This window comes from Pseudorasbora parva, chromosome 6, assembly GCF_024679245.1.
Source record: "Pseudorasbora parva isolate DD20220531a chromosome 6, ASM2467924v1, whole genome shotgun sequence".
In the NCBI taxonomy this organism is placed as follows: Eukaryota; Metazoa; Chordata; class Actinopteri; order Cypriniformes; family Gobionidae; genus Pseudorasbora; species Pseudorasbora parva.
The window spans coordinates 19,046,256-19,061,681 of NC_090177.1; the positions used below are offsets into that span (position 1 = coordinate 19,046,256).

General features: G+C 43.4%; 1 protein-coding gene across 3 annotated transcripts in view; it reads right to left on the bottom strand.

Annotated features, from left to right (window-relative positions):
* Positions 1–15,426, bottom strand: part of l1cama (L1 cell adhesion molecule, paralog a) — an 82,406-nt gene that overhangs the window by 9,209 nt on the left and 57,771 nt on the right. For all 3 annotated transcript variants that reach the window (XM_067445976.1, XM_067445975.1, XM_067445977.1), the window contains 4 exons: positions 13,116–13,341; positions 12,826–12,941; positions 12,510–12,732; positions 12,311–12,433 (listed from right to left, as the gene is read on the bottom strand). In XM_067445976.1, coding sequence (XP_067302077.1) covers positions 12,311–12,433; positions 12,510–12,732; positions 12,826–12,941; positions 13,116–13,341 — 688 coding nt within the window. The remainder of the gene's footprint in view (positions 1–12,310; positions 12,434–12,509; positions 12,733–12,825; positions 12,942–13,115; positions 13,342–15,426) is intronic.

Genomic DNA, 15,426 nt, shown 5'->3' on the forward strand with positions numbered 1-15,426 from the left:
ACTGATGAGAGTAAAATTGTTCTTTTTGGGTCCAAGGGCCACAGGCAGTTTGTGAGACGACCCCCAAACTCTGAATTCAAGCCACAGTACACAGTGAAGACAGTGAAGCATGGAGGTGCAAGCATCATGATATGGGCATGTTTCTCCTACTATGGTGTTGGGCCTATTTATCGCATACCAGGGATCATGGATCAGTTTGCATATGTTAAAATACTTGAAGAGGTCATGTTGCCCTATGCTGAAGAGGACATGCCCTTGAAACAGTTGTTTCAACAAGACAATGACCCAAAACACACTAGGAAACGGGCAAAGTCTTGGTTCCAAACCAACAAAATTAATGTTATGGAGTGGCCAGCCCAATCTCCAGACCTTAATCCAATTGAGAACTTGTGGGGTGATATCAAAAATGCTGTTTCTGAAGCAAAACCAAGAAATGTGAATGAATTGTGGAATGTTGTTAAAGAATCATGGAGTGGAATAACAGCTGAGAGGTGGCACAAGTTGGTTGACTCCATGCCACACAGATGTCAAGCAGTTTTAAAAAACTGTGGTTATACAACTAAATATTAGTTTAGTGATTCACAGGATTGCTAAATCCCAGAAAAAAAAAATGTTTGTACAAAATAGTTTTGAGTTTGTACAGTCAAAGGTAGACACTGCTATTTTTTTGAACACACCCCTTTCAACTAATTGCCCAATTGCACAGCCTTAAGAGCGTGCATATCATGAATGCTGGGTCTCATTTGTTTTCTGAGAATCTACTGAACCTACTGGTAACTTGTTTGCCACGTAGCAATAAAAAATATACTAAAAACCTTGATTATTCTGGTTAGTCACATTGTACTGCTATTATTTTGAACAAGATTATGTAGCGACTCAGGCGAATCAAACACACAATCGCCAGTTACATTTAACAAATATGTTTTGAAAGTGTGCTCACTAGCAGACCTTCCCCCAACACAGCCGAGGGAGATTCTTCAGTCACCCTGGAAACCATCTGATAAGATCTTTTTATGGCCGGAAAGAATGTGGCCACAGAGCTTTTGACACAGAGACACAGAGCTTTTGCCTCAAATTATAGACAAACCATCTATAAATGAACATGCACCCCAGGACATTATATGTAAACACATAATTGTTTTGGAAAATGTTTCTTCTGTATGGTATTTTGCATCTTTTTGTCTGTGTCTTAACAAAGTACTAGTTCAGATAACCTCATATATGTCATGTCTCCTATCAAATTAATGCTCACTTCACGACTTACACTTCCAGGTATATCACTTATTCAGAAAATGCAGTGTGTGTTTGTTGCATTAATTATAGTATGAAGACTCAGAGACCCACTGAGTCGAACCTTCAAACAAAGAGCAATAAAGTCTGCTGAGGAATTTCCCGCCGGGAAATCCCAACACTCTCATTGGTTAAGTCTAACCCTGGAGGGTGGGACTACGGCCAGACCATAAAAGGAGGACCTCGGATGCCCTCCTTCTCTCTTACACTCCCCACTCTCTCTTCTCTCTCTGGCTGAACCAACACGTCATCGGGGCTGGCACTTAAGCCATGCCACCAATGCAGGCCCTCCAAGCAGGCCTCATCTCTTCCAAAAATCTTCTCTTCTACAATCCGATCTTCAAGAACACGAAGCATCGCTAAAGCAAACAGCCGCTTCCCTCCCAACCTCGGAAAGGACCGCCGGACATGCAGGACATTTGAACACGCAGAGACACACACACAAGCGAGAAGCCAAAACGAAACCAAAAAGAATGCAAGTATTCTATTTCTTACTGCTGTAAAGAGGGTGTGTTATTCTCCCGTTGGGATAAATTAACTCCGTGAAGGTCGTATTTGGTTGAATTGAAGGAAAGTTGGTTCTCACCCTCCCCCACTCTCTTTGTCTCTCTCTCTCTCTCACTCTCTTTGTCTCTCTCTCTCTCTTTTATCTCTCTCTAATTTCAGTCTATTCATTATTCTCTTTTATGTATTCTTTCGTTAATATCTATACTTCTACTCTCGTGATGCATATTTAGTATGTACTTTCTGTGTGAATTGTAGTGTTATTTTTTTTAGTCTGTGTTTATTAAACCTTTAAAAGACATTTAATGAGTTGAATCTGTTATTCTGCCACATACACGAAGTCAATGAAACTTGCGATCTAAACGTTACCTAACTGCTTATGCTACTATGTTAGTAAAGTAAACTGTATGACCATTTGAAATATTGAACTTATCCTGATCAGTAAAGTTAATGTTTCTTATGCGCTCGTAAAGCAGTAATCCCTTTATTGAGAATTGATTTGAAAAGTCTATAACTAATTTGCAGGACAAACTTAGTAGGATAATTTCAAGCAATTTCATAAAGGGTTACTTGTATTTAATTAAACAATTTTCCCTATCGGAAAATTTTAATACGTAATGAACAACTGGCAAATTATATTCATAAATTCATGAATATTGAATATTAAATCCCTTTTGAGTTAATTATTCCCCGAGACATTAAACTCATTAGTCGTTGTTGTTACATGTATTTGGTGGAGAAAAATGCGAGCAAGTTTCAAACGTTTGTGTATGTGTGAATGATATTCATATTCTATTCATTGTGTATTTTTGAGGTATTAATAACCTGCATGCGCGTTTTTGTTTCGTTTTGTTTTGGTGTTGTTTTGTGAATTGAACGGTACGCGCAAGGCGAACCCAAGCATAAACAGATGCTGAGAAATGTTGAAGTAGCCGGATTATATTAATAAAAATATGAACGGTACGAAAATCCGCGTGATCTCCGAAAAACTCTGCAGGCCGTAGGCGCAATAGAGTTTATCCGCGTGATTTCCTAACAAATGTATTGTAGAAAACCCATACATTTGACTCGAGCAATATATTATGTGTTCCATCAAAATAATGAGATTTTGATGATGTCTGTAGACACGTACGTTGCGTTATCCCGCTTGATCTGAACTACAAAAAGTTTCTATCTGTGCGGAAGATTGGGACAGGACGAGACTCTCCTGTACAATATAAGGGGCCTCAGAATAATTATTATATCGTTAAGATAAACGATAACTCCTGGTTTAAGTCTGGCTTAGCTAACCAAAGACTTGAGACCTAAAACATTTGAATCAGAGATGCTGAAAACCGTCAGCCATATTGATAAATGTCTATTGGAGTCCATGTAAAATGCGTGAATAGGCAGACGGAAAATTCCTGCATTCACCCGTCTTGTTACGCGTCTTGTTACGCGTGCATCTAGAGCACAAGTCATTTGTAAATGATTTGCAAGAGCCAGTAAAGCACAGAACGCCAGGGCGACCCAGAAATTGCAACACCGCTTGCAAACCGCCAGAGGGCGACTCAAGAATTGCAACGCCGCTTGCAACCCGCCAGAGGGCGACTCAAGAATTGCAACGCCGCTTGCAAACCGCCAGAGGGCGACTCAAGAATTGCAACGCCGCTTGCAAACCGCCAGAGGGCGACTCAAGAATTGCAACGCCGCTTGCAACCCGCCAGAGGGCGACTCTAGAACCAGACAAAGCCATCTGGTGAGCATTTCCGCCTAACTAACTCTAGTCTAGGGCGGGCGCAACAGCGCCATCGTGTGGATAAATTCGGATAGTTTCACTCTCCGTTATTTGATTCGGCCTTAACAAAATAAGTTTGAGCCTATAAATTGTTTATTGCTTACTGTTGTACACAGTTTCATTTATACAATTTTTCTAGCAACAACCAAGTCTCCTTTCTCGCTGATTAAACACCCTTATTCGAATTTGAAGTTTAAAAACAAACATAACTTCCTCTAACTCAAAGTGAAATTAGGTTTAAGTCACAGACAGTCCAATTGGAAGGAAGGACGCCACCGTGTGGCTATACCCTGTTAAGTCAGCGCAACACTAAATCCCTACTCCCTTTCTGATTAATTCTTTTATTGGGATAACTCCCACTTAGAGATTAATCGTTATAGGATAAGATTTTTGATTGGCTTTCTTTTATTTGATTTTCCTTACAGGCTTATTTAAATTTCATTTAAACTTGCTTTGAATTTAATTTGAATTAAACTGAGCTTCTAATTCTTTTATTTTATTTTATTTTATTTATAATTTTATTTTAATTTTTAATTTTAATTAATTTTTTTTTTATTAAATTTTTTTTATTTTTATTTTTATTTTTCTCTCTGCAAAAGTTTTCTTTTCCCCTCCCATTGGGAACAAAGCTCAGTCTGGTAATTACAAACAGTATCAAAGGTGCTTTTTGTTTTATCACTACTTGACAGAAACTTTTGCCTTTTTGCTAAATTGCTCTTGATATTTAAACTTCCACTTCCTTCTCACCTACAATCAAAAGGCCTTTGATCCGGTGAACAGGGGAGCTTTTAATTCATTTTAATTCCACCTGTTTACCCTCTTTGTGTATCCATTGTAGGGCTCACGCGTCCGAGGTGCATTGAGAATCGTCACAGGCTGGTCTCCGGAGGGGGGGTGGCCCGACCGACGTAACCGGCACCGGCTGTGTGTGAGTCTCGGTTTCTTGTATCTCTGTCCGCGGCTGTGGCACGCAGTGGCGACATCAGCAATTCGACACTCCAAAGAAGTCAACCAGTTCAGCTCACGCACGCAAGGCAATCTCTGGGACTAATCCCTAAACCGGGGCCTGAGCGGGGCCACTCTTGAAAAAGAGGGTTCTGGGGACGTTCCGATTTTGCTGCGCGGGCTGGCGGTTGATGGACTGGTGTGTCGGGTTGTGTTTAAAGTCATAAGCTGTTTGAGTGGGCGCAACGCGACACAGAGTGGCAGGGGACCGGGGACACGGCAGTGGGTGTTTGGAAGCGTTTGAAAGGCCAACCACACCGCTGGGTTTCCACTTGAGCGACCTTAATTCACCCCGGATGAGCTAAATGGGACAACCCATAGTACAAGCCGAATTTTAGTATATCTTGAGCATTAAGCCTATTAATTTTCCCTAACACTCCCGGCGCGCACACTGACATTCCTTTCATTACAGACTAATTCATCTTGTGTCTGTTTCCACTGTGCTCTTTCCTATCCTCACTGTTGGACTATCACGTTTGTGTTTCTTTCAGTTCACCAAGAGACCCCAAGGAGAATTAAATAGTCCCGGGACGACCGAGCAGCAGTTCACCAAGTGACCCCCCAGGGCTACCGCCCACCTAATTGTCTGAATTGTCTAATTATCTAACTGTCTAGATCAGTTAGCCAAAATTCCCAGCTATCCGTACGATAGCTCATTAGCTTAGAACAAGCTTGCATTGGCTCTCTCTCTGTGTGTGTGTGTGTGCTGTGTTTCTTTCGTCCGCAGTAATGTTCCGTGCACCCAGTTCCGCCGTCCCGTGGGACCACCTAACGACATGGCTGGAAGCGCTAACGGCCACCAGTCAAGGAAGTCTGGGACAGCTGAACCAGGAACAACTGGACACCGAGCTAGACCAGCTGATGACACACGACCCCACGCACAGCTACTCCAACAAGGAAGTGGCCAAGATCCTCGGAAGCCTCGCCCACGTCCTCATCGCACAGGCACGTCTAAGCGAAGGGAGCTACGACAACCTGGAACAGGAGGCAGCAACGCTAAAGCTTCAAGCCAAGGAGGCCCGGAGAGACCAAGCCCTCACCCAGCTTCGTCTAGATCAGCTTCTAGACACAGAGAAAGACGACGAAACAGATAAAGAACAAAGAAAAGAAATAGAAAGACTTCAAAAGACCCTGAAGGAGCTCCGTCGTGACACCGACCGACGAATACAGTCAGAGAAAGACGCCAGGAAACACCTCGACGAAAAGCTTCGGCGTGGCGAATCCCTCCTGGAGAGAGCCACTGATGAACTTAAAAACAGAGACATTAAAGCTAAAGTCTATGCAAAACATTTGCAGTCGGCACAAGCCGAGATCGACGAGCTCATCCAGCAAAGACACGAGCTCAAAGATGAACTTGACATGGTGCAAAGAGAACTGAGACAATCATATATAGTGCAACGTTACCGGAAGGGGGAAACACACAACACAGAGTTTCCCCTGACCAGTTACTCCGCACATTTTAGCCACGAAGCAAGAGCTACGAAGGGGAATGACAGCCCCCTGTTTAAAAGAGCACCCGCCAGTCTCCACGAATCCCCGTCAGCAGCAAAGGAAAGGACGCCCTTCCAGGAAGTCAAGGTCAACAGCCACGAAGCTTCAAAGAACCTTGACAAGCTGGCCAGAAATATTCCTACCTTCAGCCCAGACCCGGCAGGAGGACACGACGTCCACGCATACTTAAAAGACATAGACTTTTACTTGCAAACTGTCGCTCACGCGAACAACTGGGACAGACTGTACCTGCTCAGGGCCACGGCTAATCGTGACGTACGCAGCTTTCTGGATCGACAACCAGAGGCCATCAAAGCGGACTACTGGCATCTACGACAAGCTCTAATTCGTGAGTACTCCGATCCCGAGTCAGACCAGGGGTTCATCACTGCCATGGACCTCAAGCAAGCTCGACGTGAGACCTCACAGAACTTTTATAACAGACTGCGACATGCCTACTTCGGGACACGTAACGACCCAGGCATGAAGGAGGACATCAACTTCAAAACTCTTTTCCTCCGAAACCTGCACCCTACCATCAGTTACCACCTGGGGGTGCTGGCGTGCCCGCGCAGCATGGGCACGCAACAGTTAAGAGACTTGGCTCACAAAGCTTACGTCAAACAGAAAACCATTTCTGAAAAGACTGTAAAACAGCCCACCATCTGCCCTGTCTCTGTGCACCACCCAGAGCTAACCCTAGAGGGCGCCAAACAGAACCACAGTTACCGACCCGTCAACAGAGAGTCCAAACCACTCCAAGCCAGCAGAGGGCAGCGTGGTCATAATGGCAACCGTCCACGGTACCAGAGCGATCGCTCTGAAGGATCCTGGGACCCGCCTCGCCCAAAAAGCCAGCGAAGAGGCCACTCTCGACGGGACAATGGTAGGCCCAGACCTGAACCCACGTCTGGCAAAGAAAGTGTAGCTGCTTCCGAAGTTACAGAGCTCATAAAGATCCTGAAAGAGCTCCTCCGACAGAAACCTCACAAGGAAGACAAGAAGGACGGACCAGGTACAGCACGACTAGACATGATACCTGAAATCAACCTTCCCGCCCTTCCTGCAACTGAATCATCCACCCTGCACACTGTTCCCCAATCACGGACTAGTGTACTAACTGTTGCACCCCCACACGTCAGCAGCACACCCACACGACAGCTGACAGCAACAGCCTCTAATCAAGACAGTATCATGGGGCAGCCCAGCGTACCAGAAAGCGCTGCTTTGATGGTTTGCACGCATAATGAGACACTTGACACATATCCAGACGGCTTATCAAGCAACACACAGGTCCCCACACCAAGACTCCTGGGAAACCTAATCGAGAAGGGGATGGCTCGAAAACTCTATCTGACTATCACTATGGAAAGGGCATTTAAGCTCGAAGCCCTAGTGGACACTGGCTCCGACCTCACGCTTATATCCGCCCAACTGTTTGAAAGACTCAGATTTGAAGCACAGAGGAAAAATCGCACCCTTAACCTTCACACTTGTAAGCTAAATGTGCAGTCGTATAGCCAAAACGACATCCAGCTCAAGCACGTAGCTTCCATCCACCTGACAATTGGACCTATGAGGCTGATACACCCAGTCTATATCTCCCCTATGAACACTTATCCGTTTCTCATCGGAAAAGACCTGCTGGACCGCTTCGAACCCGTACTGGACTTCAAACAGCTGAAAGTCTGGGCTCAAGTGCGTGACCCTCTGCCCCTTCAGACACACACATCGTCTGAGCAAGACTGTCAAGTCACAGAGGTCACGGGAACTCCCACAGAGCCAGACTGCCAGGTCACAAAGGCCACGGGACCCCCTGCAGCACACTGTGACAACACAGCCTCAGCCCCAAAGCCAAGTTCAAGTTCGCTACTTTGCACATTTCAGCTATCCAAAGACTCTGATGCCTTCTGCCCCCAGGTCATGAATGACCTACAGCTGAATGACATTGTCACAACGAACAGTATCCCTGCACTGTGGGCAGACAACTCAACAAAAAGTCTACCACTGTGCAATACAATCAGTAAAAACACACCACACGGCGACATGTGGGCACCCCCGCACCCCACATCCAGCCCCATTGTTGCAGTGCTAAACCACAGCAAGCGATCGACACCGGCTACAATGCCGGCCTTGCAGCTGCTATCGCTAACTCCGCAAATTTCCAACAACGATATTGCGGATATGCAAACCTCTGACACTGCAATAAAGACAATTCTTGACCACCTCTCAGACCCCTCCAACCACCCTATCACTGACTCTGAGCTCATTGCTGACTCTAGCCACAAGCATCTAGATAACTCCAGACACATGATGAGTATTATGGACAACATTCTCTGGTGTGCACCCGATGGCAACACAGCGCCACAGCTTGTAGTGCCACGGTCGCAAAGGGGGGTGATGCTAATGTACGCCCACAACACACCATGTGCGGGACACCACGGCACCAGAACCACGTATGACACACTGAAACAGGTGGCATATGGGCCTGGGATGCATCAAGATGCAGCAGAGTATGTTAGAGAAGGGCTAGTTCGCTGCCGGTTCCAACCAGCAAACCCGAACCACAGAGCCCCACTGCAACACAGAGGGACCACGTTCCCATGGTCAAACCTACAAATCGACCGGGTAGAACCCCTGCCCAGGTCCACAAAAGGCAAAAAGTACTTTCTCACAGTGGTGTGCCAGTTTACCAAGTGGGTGGAGTGTCAACCAGCACCCAACGACACCGCCCAGACCACGGCATACCACCTGATGAATCACATCTTTTTCCTGTCAAGATTGCCACTGAGAATCAACTCAGACAGAGGCATCCACTTCACTACTGAGGCCATGCAACAGATCTGGAAATGCCTAAGAAACGCGGCCGTGATCATGCTCCTGTGCCTCCAGACAATCAGAGGCCAGCCACCACCAGACATCATCACACCGGGTCCAGCCTCGGGCATCGTACTGAGAGAGCAACCTGGACTGCTGATCACCAACTGCAAATGAATCCTCAAAAGAAAGACGTACTCTACTGAACTTCACATCAGCAGCGCAAGCTCCTCCAGCCCTGCACACAAACGCAAAGGGGGGGGGAGCCCAAGCCCTCTGCCTAACCTTACACCAGCTTCAAGAACCTTCTCCTCCAACACCAGTTAGTCACCTTGTAGGCAATACTGCCAAGCCCCACACTATGTCATGCATGTGATTTGAGAAAGAAGGCCTTAAACGAACACAAGGCCGCCTCTGAAGGGATTCTCAAAACCCCAATGACTTTGAACTTTGAAACAGAGAAACCAAAGTGGATCACCAGAAGGCACCCAGCCTGGCCACAATGCGAGGCACCCTCTGAAAAGTTCCTAGTCAGCATAGGACATAAAAGTGTCAAGATGCAGTCCATCTTCCTAGGCAGGAGACCTAAAGGACTGACTGGCCATTGCGAGGAACATGGTTCCACCCAGGGCTGCAGAAAGCCCACAGCACACCTGCACCACACAAACGGACTTCTGGATGACAGGTGACGCACCGTCAGGGCACCTGCTGCCTCGACACCTGCTGCACAAGCACAGAGACCTGAACTGGCTACTGTCTGCCTTATCTGCCGTGGAGCGACCATCACTTCAGGAGACACAAACAACTGGAGCCTAACATGGCTATGGTGTGTCTGATCTTCCTGAATCTTTGATATCGCTCGTTGTTGTCCATAGGAGGGACAACAACTAGCGAAAGGGGGGATTATGTAGCGACTCAGGCGAATCAAACACACAATCGCCAGTTACATTTAACAAATATGTTTTGAAAGTGTGCTCACTAGCAGACCTTCCCCCAACACAGCCGAGGGAGATTCTTCAGTCACCCTGGAAACCATCTGATAAGATCTTTTTATGGCCGGAAAGAATGTGGCCACAGAGCTTTTGACACAGAGACACAGAGCTTTTGCCTCAAATTATAGACAAACCATCTATAAATGAACATGCACCCCAGGACATTATATGTAAACACATAATTGTTTTGGAAAATGTTTCTTCTGTATGGTATTTTGCATCTTTTTGTCTGTGTCTTAACAAAGTACTAGTTCAGATAACCTCATATATGTCATGTCTCCTATCAAATTAATGCTCACTTCACGACTTACACTTCCAGGTATATCACTTATTCAGAAAATGCAGTGTGTGTTTGTTGCATTAATTATAGTATGAAGACTCAGAGACCCACTGAGTCGAACCTTCAAACAAAGAGCAATAAAGTCTGCTGAGGAATTTCCCGCCGGGAAATCCCAACACTCTCATTGGTTAAGTCTAACCCTGGAGGGTGGGACTACGGCCAGACCATAAAAGGAGGACCTCGGATGCCCTCCTTCTCTCTTACACTCCCCACTCTCTCTTCTCTCTCTGGCTGAACCAACACGTCATCAGGGCTGGCACTTAAGCCATGCCACCAATGCAGGCCCTCCAAGCAGGCCTCATCTCTTCCAAAAATCTTCTCTTCTACAATCCGATCTTCAAGAACACGAAGCATCGCTAAAGCAAACAGCCGCTTCCCTCCCAACCTCGGAAAGGACCGCCGGACATGCAGGACATTTGAACACGCAGAGACACACACACAAGCGAGAAGCCAAAACGAAACCAAAAAGAATGCAAGTATTCTATTTCTTACTGCTGTAAAGAGGGTGTGTTATTCTCCCGTTGGGATAAATTAACTCCGTGAAGGTCGTATTTGGTTGAATTGAAGGAAAGTTGGTTCTCACCCTCCCCCACTCTCTTTGTCTCTCTCTCTCTCTCACTCTCTTTGTCTCTCTCTCTCTCTTTTATCTCTCTCTAATTTCAGTCTATTCATTATTCTCTTTTATGTATTCTTTCGTTAATATCTATACTTCTACTCTCGTGATGCATATTTAGTATGTACTTTCTGTGTGAATTGTAGTGTTATTTTTTTTAGTCTGTGTTTATTAAACCTTTAAAAGACATTTAATGAGTTGAATCTGTTATTCTGCCACATACACGAAGTCAATGAAACTTGCGATCTAAACGTTACCTAACTGCTTATGCTACTATGTTAGTAAAGTAAACTGTATGACCATTTGAAATATTGAACTTATCCTGATCAGTAAAGTTAATGTTTCTTATGCGCTCGTAAAGCAGTAATCCCTTTATTGAGAATTGATTTGAAAAGTCTATAACTAATTTGCAGGACAAACTTAGTAGGATAATTTCAAGCAATTTCATAAAGGGTTACTTGTATTTAATTAAACAATTTTCCCTATCGGAAAATTTTAATACGTAATGAACAACTGGCAAATTATATTCATAAATTCATGAATATTGAATATTAAATCCCTTTTGAGTTAATTATTCCCCGAGACATTAAACTCATTAGTCGTTGTTGTTACAACTGTATATATATATATATATATATATATATATATATATATATATATATATATAGGCCATGGTGGTTTCCAAGGTGTTGCTAAGCAGAGGCTACAGCTAAGATTTAACGGTGCCCATAACCCATCGCGAGTTGGACAAGGATTCGATTAAAACTACAAACATGTCGGATGTGCAAGTCTGACGGTTAAGCAGAGAGGTTTAGATTAAGTGGTTTGAGTGAATAGTTATTAGTATCCAACCTAACGAAAATATATTTATTCTGTGTTGTCCACATTATATTTAATCTGTATACAGCATTGCAAACTTTTGTAATGATATGTTTGTCCATTCACATTTAAAGCATCATAATCAAATTGCAAACACGAGGGGAGTCTGCATGAAATACCCAGGACTGGCAGGTCAACGTGCTACTACAATTCTCTCCGATACGGTAGGACAAGAAATTGAACGTGAAAGGGTTTTAAATATGACAGGGCAGTTTAAATGGTGACAGGATGCACGTAACAAAAGTAAGAAAGCTGTCCGTTAAAGATGAAGAAGGAGAGCGTCTCAAAGATTGCATGTTCTTTCTATGGTGTTGATAGGATATTTTGAATGTTGTTTAGTGGGTTGCTATGAGGTGTTTTGAGAGCTTTTATAGAATTGCTTGGGTGGTTACTAGGGCGTTGCTAGGTGATATCCAGGGTGTTCTAATTAGATGCTTGGTGGTTGGTTACCTGGCCAAGTCAAAAAAGTGTCTAAACAGTTGTTACCTTCCTTTAATGTAAATCAATGGGATTTGTATTGTATACCAGGCAAAAATCCCTCTCCTCAACAAACTGCTTCAAATAGTCTTAATGAGAATGAATCAGGCTTCTTGTTGGCATACCTGCTTGATACTGTAATATGTATCCATTCAGGACTCCATTCGGCTGGATGGGTGGAGTCCAACGCAGTGTCATTTCTGTCTCTGATGGGCTTTCCAGCAGTAAAGATGATGGAGGACCAGGTACTGAATGACAGAATGGCATAATTTAAAGCCCTCACTTTTTCAACATCAATTTTTTCCTTTCGTCTCTAGTTCTTACCTCCTTCTGGAGTGCGGAACATGAAGGCTTCAGACTGGGGTCCTTCTCCTTTATGATTAAAGACACTTACAGTCAGTGAGTAATGGGAGAAGGGCTGCAGATCTCTCAGAATTTTCTTCTCATTACTGTCTGTCGTCACAACTGTGATGTTTGTCGGCTTCCCCTCCCTAACATGCTCCCGTCTGAGGTGTCTGCTTTCTGGGCTAAAGTGCTGCAGATAAATCTATAGGATGGATGATAGACAATTTGTTGAAAAGATTTTACATCTCACTTTTACATTTTTTTTGGCTGAGTTTAATACAGCACAGTATATTACCTTGTAACCCTTCAGACGGCCCCTCACAGTTTCTTTGTTCACGGCCGCCCATGCCACTTCAATAGTAGTGCCGTTGATCAGATCCACTCCCACATTCAGAGGGGCCTCAAGAGGATCTGACAGGGAGAAAGAGCACCCATATTTTAATTCCCTTTAAAAAGCCTGTCTCAGGATTAACTAAACTAAAACCATTGTTTAATTAGGGTGACTTAAGATGTATAACCTTACAGGAAGATGTCAGGGAAAAGGGCTCACAATAGCAGAAAATATGTCAGACATGTCAAACTCACAGTCCTCCCCAGAGTATCCAATGATGGATTTGGGCTCTGGACCTTCTCCCATCTCATTAACAGCTTGAACTTTAATGTCAAAGGCAGAGAAGTTGCCAACATCAGTAACTATGAAGGGTGGAGAGGTGATGTACTTGGTGTGCCAGGAAGGACCGCTGCCCAAAACTTTTCTCCACATCACTTTGTAACGAAAATCTGGGCCGTTGAAACTACGCCTGTCCAACTCCTGCAAGAACACAGATTCAGTCTTGAGATAAAATGTATCATTCGGTGAACAATGACAATTTTGGCAGAATGTTTAGAATGTTGGCAATAAGTACAGGGATTCCTTTTTTTATCAGTTTGTTACAGTATTTCACAATTGCTAAAACACTAAACCCCATTCTCTGAACCCAATGTTCAGTGGCCTAAACTCATTTGTCAAATCAGTCACTTTGTAGGCAAAACCTTAAAAAAGTTCAGGTAGTTAAGACACTGTTTGCAAATCTCATCCACTCTTTTTGCGAAACTCGAAACCCATTCTTACTCAATAAAACACATTTTGCACTGTGTTGCAAAATGGTACAGACATGTGGCAAAAGTTAAACAACTACAACACGGCTGTCATCGTTTACACACAACAACTCAAAATTGTACACACTTGGTTCTAATGATGTGATCGAATCAGTTGTCTAGAATATAAGCCAGTTCAGAGTACACTGTGACCCAGGTACATAGAGTGTTGATATCACAATGGATGGAAACAATGTGAGAGGAAGAGTTTGTGTAAGAGGTGGTGGACGAGAAGTAAGAGTAAAAGGACAATGAAGAGCTAGGCCAAGAATAGTAATTTCAGATCAAATTCAGGCCACTGTGATAGACCATGTTCTTGTTCATGGAATGACAATGAGAGAAGCAGGACAAAGAGAACAACCCAATTTGTCCAGATTCTCTGTTGCCACCATAATCAGGACATTGAGAGAAGAAAACAGGTAAATGTATTGCTTTTCTAATTTGTGCGACTGAAAGTTTACTGTATACATTTGATACAGTCCATCAGTTTGTCAATAGAACAGGGAGTATTAAAAAAAGGAAAATATATTTACAATACATTTTACATATGAATGTGATGTCCATTACTATTTTTTCTGTATATATACATTTGTATATTTTAGCTTGGCAGGGTCACCGCTAACGGCTACTGGCGGCCCTGCCAAACTAAAACAATGCATGCACTGAGACAAAAATGCATTTGCCCACATAATGTAGGAATGAAGTAGAATAAGCCCTATTTCTAAAAACAGTGGAGTGTTCCTTTAAAAAAGTTCAGGTAGTTAAGACACTGTTTGCAAATCTCATCCACTCTTTTTGCAAAACTCGAAACACATTCAGTGTTTGACTTTGCTACAAGAGTCAGGGGTTTTGTGAATCAAGTTTAAAGACTGGGTTTTGTGTTTAAAGGTTTTTGGAATAAGGGTGAAGGTTTCAAGAAATGTGTTTTAGCAATTGTGAAATACAGTAACATGAACTGTCCGAACGAACTGATTCACTAGAATTAATCAGACTTTCCAATGGTACATATGAGAGAGATTGAATCATTTAGGTTAAACCAATTCACTATAATGAATCAAACTTTACAACATTACATGAGAGAGAGAGAGATGACTATTTCACTAAAATTCTAACTACCATTTAAGAGGACCATTTAAGATTAACCAGTTCACTAGAATTAATTTCAATTTTTACTACATATGAGAGAGAGAGAGAGGTCCGTTAAGATGAACCTAATTGCTAAAGTGAGTCAGACTTTGCTAATTCTATATATGTGAGAGAGGACTGTTTAAGATGAACTGATTAACTAGAATAAATCAGTCTTTCTAACACTATGAGAGAGAGAATTGTTTAAAATTGAACCAATTGATTACAGTGAATTAGAATTTTCTAATGCTACCCATAAGAGAAAGAGAGAGAGAGGGCTGTTTAAGATGAATTGATTTACTTGACTGAATTCGACTTTCTAATGCTACAAACATATGAGAGAGAAAGGGCCATTTGGGATCAACTGATTCGCTAGAATGAATCAGAATTTTTATGAAAGAATGGGTGGCTCTCAGGAGCTCAGTAAATTCTAGCGTGGTACCGTGATAGGTTGCCACCTGTTCCGTTCCATTCCATTCGTGAAGTGTCCTCACTAAGAAATATTCCATGGTCAACCGTTAGTGGTGTCACAACAAAGTGGAAGCAATTGGGAACAACAGCAACTCAGACGCAAAGTGGTAGGCCACGTAAAGTCACAGAACGGAGTCAGAGCATGCTGAGGCGCACAGACCTC